The sequence below is a fragment of the Macrotis lagotis genome, chromosome 2, assembly GCF_037893015.1.
Source record: "Macrotis lagotis isolate mMagLag1 chromosome 2, bilby.v1.9.chrom.fasta, whole genome shotgun sequence".
Taxonomy (NCBI): domain Eukaryota; kingdom Metazoa; phylum Chordata; class Mammalia; order Peramelemorphia; family Peramelidae; genus Macrotis; species Macrotis lagotis.
In genome coordinates, this window is record NC_133659.1 from 296678407 (window position 1) to 296692640 (window position 14234).

General features: G+C 32.5%; 1 protein-coding gene across 1 annotated transcript in view; it reads right to left on the reverse strand.

Moving 5' to 3' along the window:
• PPFIA2 (PTPRF interacting protein alpha 2) overlaps positions 1-14234 on the reverse strand; it is a 190207-nt gene that overhangs the window by 56958 nt on the left and 119015 nt on the right. Inside the window, exons 12-16 of the mRNA XM_074221063.1 lie at positions 12717-12937; positions 6971-7208; positions 4622-4651; positions 1754-1884; positions 833-1036 (exon numbers count right to left, since the gene is read on the reverse strand). Coding sequence (XP_074077164.1) covers positions 833-1036; positions 1754-1884; positions 4622-4651; positions 6971-7208; positions 12717-12937 — 824 coding nt within the window. The remainder of the gene's footprint in view (positions 1-832; positions 1037-1753; positions 1885-4621; positions 4652-6970; positions 7209-12716; positions 12938-14234) is intronic.

Here is a 14234-nt window from a genome sequence, read left to right on the forward strand (position 1 = left end):
ACAGCAGTAATCTTACTTCAGTCCTTTATAACTTCTTGCCTATATTATTGTAAGAGCTTTCCAATTGGTCTTTCTGCCTCAACTATTTCTCTACTATAGTTCATATCCCACACAACATCCAAAGTGAATGCCTTTGTCATTCCCCTACATAATAAAATTCAGTAGTTCCTTACTGATTTCAAGATAATATATAAACTCAGTCAATTTAAATTTTAAAGTCTTTCAGTACTTGGTCCCAACTTATTATTACAACCTTTATGAATAATCTTCCTTTCCAGCATGCTACAATCCAGTCTGCATGACCTACTCTTCTTTCCTTCCTCCTTCCTTCCATTCTTTCTTTTTCTTCTTTTCCTTCCTTCCTTCCTTCCTTCCTTCCTTCCTTCCTTCCTTCCTTCCTTCCTTCCTTCCTTCCTTCCTTCCTTCCCAAGTATACAGCAGAACACCTAGCACATGGAAGGCATTAAAAATATTCTATAACGAATTAGGTATCATGTTTTCTTGGGGCTTTTGTTTTATTCAAGTTTCACAAATTCTCATTTTTCCTGGTATTTTCATTCAGTTCTGATTGTTTCATTTCCTTTGTTTAAAAGAACAGTCTATCACATTACAAGATTGTTTATAAAATTATTATAGAAGAAACAATTGGAGTAGAAAACATTATAAAATTGTCATTTAACACTTCTGAGAACTTTTGTTTTTAAAAAAAATTACAGAACAGAACTGGGCCCAAGTATGGTTATCAATATAACTTTGAGGAGAGAAAAGATTCAAAGTTCCCTAAAACAAAAATTTCTAAAAAAAAGAAAATCTGCGGTGCAGATGGACAGACACACAAAAATGTCTGAGCATGAAAGTGGAAAGATAGTAGAGTTCCTTACTGAGTTGTCCAAGTCGGGCCTTCTCTTTTTTACCAAATAAGCGTCCTATTGAAGACTTGATTCCTTTCTTTTTGGGGGCTTTGTGAAGGGAATCTTGGCTACTATTGGCACTGCCAAGACCGATGCTGTCTGAGTCCAAGGACACTGGCAAACTACTGAAAAACAATAAACAGTAAGAATATCATATGTTATATCTTTATGAAACATGTTTATTTTTTTTAACTGTGAATTTTGCAGAAGAGAAGTAAAGACTCCTTTTTTCTCCTTCTCCTGCCTGCTACCACCTTGTTTGGACCATGTTTCTGATTTCACTATTAGTAGAGAGTGTATTGATTTGGAGTCTGAATCCTGGCTCTTTCATTTGCTAAATGCAAAACCTTGGATACTTCAGTAACTTTATAGTATTAAGTGATTTGGAGCTGGAATTTTATCTAAGAAAGTCCAAGTATTCTTAATTATTGATTCCAAATGAGTCTGGGGGGAATGGATATCAAGGAGTCTGCCCAAATTCTACAAATCTACGATAGGAATTAATAACATTTCCAAATTCTGATTTTCCTCATTTATAAAGCAAAATTAACGGACAAACTCTAAGATCCCTTTGAAGGCTACCACTCTTGTATCTGTAACAATGACAAGCAGTGAGAGAGGTGAAGTTGTTATTCCAACTCTATTTTCTATAAAAAATATTAAGCTTATTTTTCTACAATTATGCAGTCTCTCTCAGGCCTTAGAAATGAAAATTTAAACTTGCTATTATTACAAAGAGATGCATTCCTTCAGGAAGCATTTATTATTAGTTGCTATGCATTTTAACATGCCTGAACTACACTTTCAAAGAAGAAAAGGTTTATAGCAAAAAAGACTCTTACCTTCGGGCTTCATTGTGATAAGATGAAGGAAGGGTATGTGTCATTCTGATTGCTCTTGGTGTAGGGGGAGGAGATGTTTCACATTTTATCGTTGCTTTATCTTCACGACCATCTTCCTCAACCACTGCAATCTAAGGTCAAAAGTATGAGATGAAATAAAACCATTTCACAGAATTGAAGACTTTCAAATAATTGAAATATATGCAAATTTACCCTTGAAATTATAAAGAGTCTACATAAACTGAGTCTATACAACTTTAATTTCACTGGAATTCCATTCCAGTCTACCAAATTCCACTTAATAAACATCTGAGTAATGACAATAAATAAGGCATGTCTCAGAGACTGTGGTAGATACAAAGGTACAAAAGGCAAAATTCCCTGCCTTTGAAGGGCTCAGACTAGGGGGAAGATATGTAATTTGTTTAAGAATCAAGAATGAGGTCTAGAGCATCAATCAAACAATAATTTTCTTAAATAATAAATCTTTATTAAGTGCCTACTATGTGGCAGGGCTAAGTATTGGGGATAAAAGCAACAAAAGATGATACAGTATTGTCATTATTCTCCAAAATCTTCTCTAGAAATTAAAGTATACTATTATATAATTTAAAAATCAGTATCTAAATCAGTATCTAAAAAGCAGTATCTAAATTGTTTTGGTTATTATATCTGGTATACATATATAGATATAGATATGTACATATATATATATACATATCTGTTATTTACAACCACTTTACTGATGCCAAGTAAATCAAAATTCAAATGTTAGTCAACTTGTATTTTAACACTTCTTGCGTCATTCTTTAAAAGTTCATAGAAGTTGTTAAGAATTTGATGTATTTGGTCCAACTCATTGTTGAACAAGGAATCTGTTGCCTTTGACAGATGGCCATTTGCACATTAGAGATCAATGTGGGCAATGAATCAATCCTTCTGCACCAATTTCAAGGAAGTTGGTTGGGATGGGGAGGGAGGGAAAGCTTACATGATAATGGAAAAGGATATTATATTGCCTGAGGAAGGCACAGCTGGAAAATTGGGAGAACCTTGTAAAACTAAAATATTCTCACTCTGGTGCAAGCATCACATCTTTTAACCTGATCTCTGGAGGACATCTATTCACTGGTTTCTCAAATTCTTCTTGGGCCTAGTTCCACCTACTCTTTCTGTTCTGGATATGATTTTCTATCTCTGGCACAACAATGGTTGCACCACTGCTTCTGAGGATTTGATTCATTCTACAATGAAAACCTATAGACAAAGGTTACATTTTTCTCCTTAGATCAAAAGACTTTAACTGATCCTGATAGAAAACAAACAAACAAACAAACAAAAAATCCTTTGATCCCATTTCATGGAACTGAAGACTGGAGAAACAATACAATGGGTACCTATGACCAGATTGTCATAGTGATGACTTCCATTATCTTTAGCAGAATATGAAAAAAAATTGAAGAAGGTAAGAACTAGGTGAGGGGGGGTGTGACAGAAAAGGGTAAGAATGTCAAGGACCTAAATATTTAAAATCAGCCAGTCTAACAGAGTTAATCAGAATACAAGTTTAATAAGAATCACTAAGTATTTTTTAAAAATACTGTTTCTATTACAAGGGAAAAGATTTGACACAACAATCCTGGAAATGATAGATGACTTACTTTTGTTATTAGGAGATTAATTGAAATAAACTCTATGAGGAGATGAGCACAAAGATATGCTAGAAAAAGTAAATTAAATATAAGTTGTTTGGATAAACTATATTTCTCTGTACAAGGGAATAGATATCTATATTCAAAGAGAATTTATCAATAGTCTTGCATCAATCCTAGAGAAATCAATTTCTATATTGTTATTGCATATTTTTCTTACACTACATATACAGACATTGTTAAAGATAAAGAAATGATCATTTCTTCTCAATGAAGCAGAAACCAATGTTTTAAAATAAGTGTTTAGTTAAATGTGTTATAAGATAAATGACTCCATTATTGAGATATTGAATGTAAATATTTTTGCCTCTAGTTGTACTGGAAGTTCTCAATAAGTCATTTTTTATGTTTGTATTTTTATATTATGTGCTTGTATATTTTACTTTCTGATAAAGAATGAACATAAACATTATAATATGAATATTATTGCTGAATTTTCAGAAATTATTAATAAGACTTTTAGGAAGTTCTGTGATTCTAGGATATAAATATATATATATATATATATTTGGGGGAATACTTCTAGATTTATCTTCTTTTTGGTCTAGACATAAGGTTTAGAAAAAGGGCTTGAAATACAAAAGATGTACACTTACTGAAACATTCAGTTGGCTACTCTTAAGCTACATGACATAGAACAATATGTGTTTTGTATCCACTTTGTATTTCCAGTGAGAGAGGCTTGAATACTGTCCCAAATTTCTGTGAATTTCATTACAAATGCAAAATCGGCATCTGAGTTAGCACATAACAATATGAAATTATTATTTCTTGAAAAGATCAATTCTTAAGCCGACTTAGTATTTTATATATATATTTTTCTAAACTGTTTGCTTAATTTTGTTTTTAAAAGTTAGACTCCATAGCTTTTCTTATTATTTTCAAAAATTATAAAGCCAGATTTTCCTGATATGGGCAGTATGTACAACCACAGGATCATAAATATAGTTCAAAAGAAATCTATAATAAGGAACCTAAAGTCTGAAGTAGTCAAATGCTTATTTTTTTGGGGGGGGGGACTGTTACAATTTAGGGAGATGTATCATGATTCAATGTTCTTTGGTTGGAAATATGATTTTAACTAGTCTATGGAAAAATATAACATGGATTTTAAGAATTCATACAGTACTGTTTTTTTTTACAATATCTACAATACCTTTCTCCGATGTTTCCTTAGATCACTTGGCTATTGGTAGCAAGAAAAAGGACAAAAAAAGAAAAAAATGTAGTCAGTGAACGACATCATTTGAAAATACTAAATGAGATATAAAGCATTAATTCTATCCTTGATTATTTTTCAGATTTGTATATGTATGCCTGAATGATTCTCCAAGGATAAGGTAACTTACTTAAATTTTTTAATTATTTGAAATTACAATATAAACAAATGATATAAGACTTTTCCTTTTTTTTCTATACTTTCTCCTTTCCTCTCCACTTTTTTTCCTACTAAATATCTCTGTCTCACCCATATGAAAAGTGCTGTAGCCATTCATAGACACATCCCACTTTGGATCAGCAGAAATGATGGTCCATTTCTTACCTGGGTCAGTTTATCTTTTTTTTAGACAATCTGATGACTTCCTACTCTCATGGGGTAACCATAATGGAACCAAACTTTGTGTGGACACCCAATCAATTTTTTTATGGTAAGAGATTTTTATTTTATTTTTATTTTTTTGAATTATAAAGATTTTCTTTATTTTGAGTTTTACAATCTAATCTTACTTCCTTCCCCCACCCCCCACAGAAGGTAATCTGCCAGTCTTTACATTGATCCAAATTGAATGACACCCAATTAATTTTATCCCTACTGTTTCTCTGATTTATTAAGCCTGAGGAATCTACCAGTTTCAATTCTCTTGCAATTGATTTCAGATTAATTTAATAAATTTCAAATTAAGATTCTCAAATATAATTGTTATTATCAATAACTATTTAATTTGTTTTCAAATGAACTCATCATTGGATAATTAATCTTAGAGTATTGATCATTCAGTTTTAGACACAAAGAAATGTGCTGAGTTGGAATTCAGTCAAATTGAGTTTTATAGAAAAACAAACAATATTTGCTGTTTCTCTTTCATTTGAAGTCTAGAAATCACCAGTCATTCTCTCCATATCACATTCTATATTAAATATAGCTATGAACTTTAGGTTGCTTTGCTTCAATTTGAAACCCTAAACTTGAAATTGATTTCAGATGTGTAAAATTTATTGACTCTAAAAAATTCTGTAATTTCAATTGTCTTGAAGCTGACAATGTTATGATTGCTAAGAAACAAAGCATCATTCATTCAGTAGTTGTTCATTCAATCATTCCATTTATCTTACCCATACTAATTGAAAATTAAGAATATCTTACATAGATTAGTGGTTCTTAAATATGGGATTTAGAAACCAGTTTCTTTTAGAAAAATATATTTTGCTAACAACATTTCAACATAACTGATTTCCTGTTGTATCATATATTTTATATATTTAAAACATCTCCCCGCCAAGGAATCTACAAGTTTCATCAAAGAGTATCCCAAAAAATAAATTCTTGCCCATGCCTTAGCTACATGTTTTCTTATTCTCATTATGTCTGCAACTAATGTTTAAAAACTAATTTTTAAAAAAATTTGTTAACATTTATCAAATAACAAAGGCTGACTGAAATCAGGCTTCTCTATTTTAAAATTTTTCCTTATCTAGTTACTTTTGTTTTGTTTTTTGGAATAGACATGGGATTTTCTCTTTGCAAAGAATTATCTACCTTTGTTACTTGGCTAAGACAATGACAAGTTATGTCACAGGCATATCAATGGGGGGGGGAGAGAGAGAGGAGAGAGGAGAGAGAGAGAGAGAGAGAGAGAGAGAGAGAGAGAGAGAGAGAGAGAGAGAGAGAGAGAGAGAGAATTGAGATTATGTGATGGACCCTTTTGGCAATCTGATGAAGTCTATCAATCCTTTCTCATCATACACATATATTTTTTTAAAACTTCCTGAGTTGGACAGCTAGATGGCTAGATGTCACAGTGGCTAGAGCACGGGCCCTGGAGTCAGGAGTATCTGAGTTCAAATCCAGCCTCAGACACTTAATAATTACCTAGCTATGTGCTCTTGGGCAAGCCACTCCACCTCATTGCCTTGCAAAAAAAAAAAAAGCAAAAAAAGCAAGCAGAATAAAGAAGGAAGGAAGGAAAGAAGGAAGGAAAGAAGGAAGGAAAGAAGGAAGGAAGGAAGGAAGGAAGGAAGGAAAGAAAGAAAGAAAGAAAGAAAGAAAGAAAGAAAGAAAGACGGAAAGAAAGACAGAAAGATGGAAAGAAAGAAAGAAAGAATTGAAACCATGCCATCCAGGAAGACTGACTTAATGGGAGTGTAGAGTGTTAAGCTGTTACTACTTCCATTGTCATCAGATACAAAATATGCTTGAGATTTATAGTCCATTGGGTTTTTCTTATGTCATTTATTTCTCAATAAATAAATTTGAGGCTAATAAGATGCAGACTCATTCTCTTACCAGAGTCATGATTCCCATTCGATCCATCTCCCTGGCTGGGCTCCGGGGAGTAAGCTTAGGTGTGGAATGGCCACTTGGAGGAGATGAACTTGCTAGTGATGAGGCTGTTACGGAGGCAGTGATTGAAGTACCGGGATGGACTCTAGCTAGATTCAAGCCTTCTAGGCTCACACTGGCCACTCTGTTCTCAATTTCTTCAGCACGTAGTTCAGTGGACTCTTTCTCTTCTTGAATTAACCTGAAAGGCACATCTGACTTTAGTTCAGTATTGTCTACATCTTGAAAGACTATATGGTAAGTTGTATTGAGTATTAAATAAGTACCTATTAATTGCTAGGCATTGATCTCACTGCATACAGAGGATACAAGGATGAAAATAAAGCATTCCCTGTCCACAAGAAACTTACGTTCTTCTGGAGGGGAAAGGACAACATGTACAAGGGTTAATAAATTGCATTAATTAATGATCATTAATTAACTTATTAATTAATTAACATTAATTAACATCATTGCACTAATTGATTGCACTGTCATACGTCTATTAGCTACTCCTTTTGGTAGGCAAACAAACTTGTTGACTACATTAGCTTTGATTGTAAACCTACACAGGCTTTCATTGTGCTCCCATCACTGTGGCCACTCCAGGAAAAACAAACAAACAAACAAATTCCAACTTTGGTAAGCAGGCCTTCATTTGCCAGTCATAGTGTTAGAGAACTCAGCATGTAACCTCCAAATAGAAATTATGCACGAATAAGCAGTTTTCAGAAGAAGAAATCAACACTTTCAACAGTCATAAAAAATACTCTGTCACTTTTAACTCTGAGGCAACACCTCATTCTTATCTGAGGGGCTAATTTGACAGAAAAAGAAAAATGAAAAATGTTGAAGAGGATGTGGAAAAACTAAATAAACTATTGCACAAATATGAACTGGTTCAAACCATTCTGTAGAACAATTTGGAACTTTGTTCTAAGAGTTTTAAAACTGTGTTTACCCTTTGATGCAGCAATATAACTACTAGGTCTACAATCCAAAGAAATCAAAGAGGAAAAGAACCTTTATGTACCCAAAATACAACAGCTTTTTGTGTGCTTCCATGGTAGCAGAGAATTGGAAATGGAAAGGATGCCCATAAAATTGAGGAATGGCTGAAGAAGTGGTAAAGGACTGTGATAGAATAATATTTTGCTATACGAAATTACAAGCAAGATGATTTCAGAAAATTCTTTGATAAGACTTATGTGAACTCGTGTCAAGAGAAGCAAATAAAAACTAGGAAAACATCCCACATCATAACAGTGTACATTAAATTATTTTAAATTAAATTAAATATTAAAACTAGCATCAATAGTATCTTCCGTCTTTTATCAATACCATGATCCAAGATAATTCCAGAGATTCCATTAGAAAAAAATGCAATCCAACTCCAGAGAAAGATCTGATGAATCCTGCATGTGGATTGAAATATACTTTGTCATTTTCTATGGGTTTCTTGCTTTTGTCTTTTTTTTCTTTTGATAACATGGCTAATATGAAAAAAATATCTTTCATGATTCTACATATATAATTGCTAATATATTGCTTTCCACCTTAATCCATGAAAGAGAGGCAGAAGGGAGAGGGAAAATTTGGAACTCAAAAAAATAATGCTGAAAATAAATTTTAAATAAAGAATATTTAGGACTTTCCTAAAACTCTAACGGGCAATCCAGATATGGAGTATAGACCTTGCCAAATTCACTGCAGTTAGTTTACTGAGGAAAACAAATATTAAAATTGAGAAAAGAGCATAAGGATGGGGTCTGTAGACTAAATAAACTATCTTATTTTGTTTAAAGTAAATGCCAAGATGCTAATCCCTAATAAATTTTCAGGTGATAAATAGTTCAATTGTTAAATTCTGATAGGTGTATAAAGTAAAATCTCATCTTTGTTGTTCAGTTAATGTAAGTAAACAAGTCATGTTCCAGATACATCCCTGAATCAAAGTCATTGAATTAGATGCAACATGAAGTCTCCTCCAATTGGATGAAGAATTTGTCAGGTCTGCAAAATTAGTACAGGATCAAGGTGAGATTACCAAGGAAAGGAAGGAACTGAGTTAGAAAAACCATGGTAGAGGGGGCAGCTAGGTCGCATAGTGGATAGTGCACCAGCCCTGGAATCAGGAGGTCCTGAGTTCAGATCTGCCCTCAGACACTTAATAATCGCCTAGCTATGTGACCTTGGGCAAGTCAATTAACCCCATTGCCTTAAATAAAATTTTTTAAAAAAAGAAAGAAATGGTAGCAAGGGTCAACTAGCAATAAGAGGGAAAAGATTACAGGGCTAAGCAGTAGCAGAAAAATAAAAGATTGGTGATGGCTATCAGCCATTGAAATAAATATATTTGAGTAGAAGGCCTGAATTGAGAAATCTTGTTTAAGAATTGAAAAGAAATTCCAAAAATACTGTTCTTTTCCAAAATTCCCCTTCCAGGGTCTTTTTACCATCACACATATCAATATGCTTGGATGACTTTTTACTATTTCTAATAACTGGAATTTTGCTTAAAATTCAATGAAAATTAGGTCAAAGAGTCAAACTTCTGACTGAATTTTATGAATTTTCCTAATTTGGCATATAGAGTGATTGTGATAGAATTCTTCTTTACATTTCATTTTAACTCCACAAAGAAGCAAAAATAGGAGTTAATGTCAACTTCAGGGGTCATTATATGACCTCAAGAGAGAAAATAAATAAATTATTATTAGAGCATTTCTGAAAACAGATGCTTTCTTAAAGTATCTTTACAAGAATCATATCATGAATAATATGGATACAAATTATACTTTTTAAAAGTCAATAATTTGACCCTCCACAGAAAATCAAGAGAGTTAATATGAAGATATGACAAATGCTAATTAAAATTCTTTTGAATTCCTTTGGGATGATAGGTTCAGTGGATTTCGATGAAGACTGTGCCAAAATGATTAGAAACTTACTGTGGAGTTAACACTTTTTACTGTCTTTCATTTATACATGTACAACAATTACAGTTTTAGAAAGGAGGAAAACAGGACATTTTGCTAGAGGCAGAACAAACAGATGAGATGATTGAATGAAATGAATAAATCTGCTCACCAGCAAAAAAAAAGTCAATAGTTGTTTCCTAATGTTGAGCAGAAAATATTTCAAGCTGTCCCAGATGGGGCTGTTTCACTATCATCGCCTCAGTTAGAAGCAGAGTAAGAAGACTGTGCAGATCATTCAGACACAGGAAAGTATTTGAAGTTAAAATTAAGATAGTCATAACAACAGAATTTCTCAGTGTTTTAAATGATGACTTGTGAAGATCTATTTCAATTCCTGAAATACTATATTGTATCAAGAAGCCATCTGTTAGCTAGATATGGTCTTGAAATGGTACATTTTTTCATTATCTATGGTGGGAAAAAAATCAGTCATTACAAATTAACATGCTTTGCCAACATGTTTGATTGCCACTGGAAGGATAATTTTGTGATAAAGTCATTTGGTAAGTACATATATTAGATTATGATAGTTTTCTGATATAAGCAATGCCAATTTCCTCTTTGAGAAATATAAATTAATTTTAGATCTTATTTGATTCTTTAAGTAAGCTGAACGGACATTATTCTGAACAAGGGGAATAATTTTCCATGGATGTTAATAAACAGTAACTCTCATTTACATGCCATTTTATGGCTTACAAAGCACTTTCGGACAAACATATTTTGATGAATTTGAAAGCTAATATGTTGCTGCCTTACTAGCCCCCTCTCTTTTTTTTTTCAGGAGGAAGGGACAATAAATTGGAAAAGAGAAGAAAGTGAGTTTGGAGACCCACTTGTAAGTTCCAGAACAAATGAATCCCCAGATAGTCATTATGGTATAATTTGAAATATGGTGCTATAGGTTTTGAAAAATTAGTTTTAGGGGATATAAATTAAAATTTGCCTTAAGTACCAGGATCTATGATATTAATTTATTTAAAGGAAATTTGGTCCTTTGGAAGTTTGATTTTTTAAACTACCATCAGAATTACATGAAACCTTTCAAAATTAATGAAAAATTAATTAATTAAAACAATTAGGGATAATTATGAACAGCACAGATGAATTTCTAAATAATCTGTACCCATTGAAACAATGTGATGATGAGAAAAAGATTGGAATTTTGTTTCTCTACAGCTTAAAATCCTTCCATAAAAAGGAAAATAAAAATCTAAGTGAATCCCATTACTTTTTGAACCACTTCTAAATGTATCTTTCCAAGTATTTAAGTACTAGAGGATTCTAGTATTAGAAAGAATATATTTTAATACCTTTTTAATAACCTTTATAAAATGCTTTTAGTTTTATGAGGTTGATAGTTTTTTCCTTATGAATTTTTGCTTCTATTTAGATAAGTAGTGTGTAGTGTAGTGTTATAGCAAAATAGCAAATTTTAGGATTGAGCATCACATCTGATGCATATGGGCTGTGTGATGAATTTGGGCAAATCACTTAATATCTTAATAATACGCTAAGGTTAACCAATAAAACATACTACTCCCTGGGTTCATAATTGCCAATCCTTCTACCACCATTGAACACACTCACATAACAAAAATGTCTACTGCTCAATGTATGGCAAATAGCAAATTTACAAACCAGAGATCTTTCCCAAAACAAAAGGCACTGTCCTAAAAAACATTACTAAATGGATATCTTGACAATTAAATATATATATATATATATTTATCTTGGGTCTATTTAATAATAAAAAGCATTAAGGCTATTTAAGATGCCTATATTCTTATAAACATTGGGCTCAATGTCTGTGCATGTTTAAGAGTTATACATTTCTCTTTCTGGTCAATTATTTCAAGAATATGCATATTTTTATAATATAAATATTTTGTCAGCAATAAATCTTTACCTACAATTTTGAGGGAAAATCATTTTTAGAAAGGGGAAAACAGTTATATGAGAATATATGATATAAACTATATTTTTATTGCAGTCTACATTTTGAAAAACTCAAGATTCAGTTGTAACTACTTTACCCCCAACTAAGGATTTAGGAGTTTCTAGTAAACAAATTGAGTAGTTCTATTTGTAGTCTCACAAAACTGGGACTTTGGGAATAAGCTGAGGTTCAAATAAACACTGATACTAATTTCTCTGGCCCAGGTCTCTGGCTTAAACCAGGTAAATAGAGAATGAAATAAACTGACTTCCATATATCCTATCTGATAGCTTGCAGAGATTATATGCAGACATATTGAACATCCTAGACTGATCAAGATAATTATTGTTACATCTGTTAAACTTAAAAATGGAAATTGGAGGAGCACTTTCTAGATCCCCCTATCAAAGAGCATAGAACAGAATATCTGTTCTGAAATTTTCTCTATGATCACAAATACAGCAGGTTAAAAAAACCAGGATTGTCTCAATTGGTGACAATTCCTTAAGCTATTAAAATTGATGTTTTCTAACAGATCACATTTCTACTTAAGGAAACATTAAGAAATAAAGTTATTCAATTTAGAATGAGAAATTCAATTGAGATTGTTAGTTAATATAGGAAAGGTGCCTATGAAGAGCTCTCTACACTAAATAAAGGTTCCATCTTTTTTCTAAATATTCCAAAACATATAGTGCAAGATAGAGTTGAAACCTCGATCAGGATCAATCTTGATTATCTCTAGTTTAGAAGATAGCCTAACCAAAAATGCATAGAAGCCAATACTTACCTGATTTCTTTATTGATTGCATCTAATTGTTCTTGAAGCATCATGGCTAGAGTCTGGGCATCTGAGTGACCACTTGGGGACAGAAGGTCCATTGAGCTAAAGATAGTTTCTCTATCATCATCATCAATATCAGACATTTCAGTGTCACTTTCGAAATGGTGGCTGCTCAGCACTCCAATTTGCTGAGTTCTGTTCCACTCATGGTCCCCAAGTGATTTTACCTAAATAAGAAAAGTCAAATGATTTACAATCCATATAAAGCACCATTAAAAATACTGATCATTGTTGTTTTCACTTAGAGAAATAGGATTTTGTTAAAAATATGGAGAAAAGAGAAAGAAAATGCTAGGAGTCTAAGTTACTGAGATAATGAAGACAATGATCAACCTATTATCAAGATCTGTATCCCATTTGTTTTAACTTAGTTTATTCTTATGACTTCTAATACAATTTAGAATTGAGCCAGCATTGAATGAGAGACTGAAAAGTTCAATACCAAAAGATACAGAACTGATTAATTTGTTTTTTTACCAGTTGATGCTTTTTGGGATTTTCTTAACCTGCTCTTGCTAATTTGCTTAAGCTAAAAGCATGCTCATTTGGCTAGGAAGGTGACTTAATTTCCTAGAAGTAGGTCTGTTATACTGATAAGACCATTTAGTATCCAAATATGGATACCAGGGTAGTTATTTTTATTTCCAAATTTTCTGCTGTCCCTCAATCCTTTTACAGATGAGATTTTGTGCTTAAAATAAAAATAGAGCATCTAAATTTGAGTCACATCATTAAAAAACAAACAAATAATTCATTCACAGGAGGAACTCCCTTCATCCTTCTAAAACCTTACCCTCTGGTGTCAAAACTTTGTGCCATTGATTTCAGAGAGAAGAGATGCTTACATATAGCATTTGCTCCCTGATTTCTTAGTTGCCTGATTTGTGTGCAATGACCTGCTCTCTTATGTATTGGAAAAGCTCACAAATATTGATAATTACAGCAATGGTATAATCCAAAATACACACTCAACCAGGATTTCTGGACAAAAATCATAACAAAGAGTTAATGACCTAACAATTCCCTCCAAAATATTATTTATTTATATGCATATTTAACGACATTCTTTTATTATAAAATAGTGGGAATAGGGCTGGCATCTAGACCTCTGATTTCATGGGTAGAGAGGACCCCTGGGGTGGAAGACTCATTTATTACCCAAGCATTGAGAAGGTCTTCATAAATTATAGTTTGGGGGAGTTGCTTGGAGTAGTGATGTCAAATTTATATGAAAATAAGAATCAATGATCCATGCATAAGGGACTACATATTGATTTAATTTTAAAATATAATACTGTTTATGTTTTATTGTATTTTATTTGCTTTTTAAAATATTTTTCAGTTACATTTTATTCTGGCTTGGGCAGCATTCCATAGTATTTTGGGCCACATGTCTGATCCCTCTGGGAAAAACAAGCTAGAGGACTTGTCCAGGTTCATTCAGTCAGAGTTGGGACAGACTAT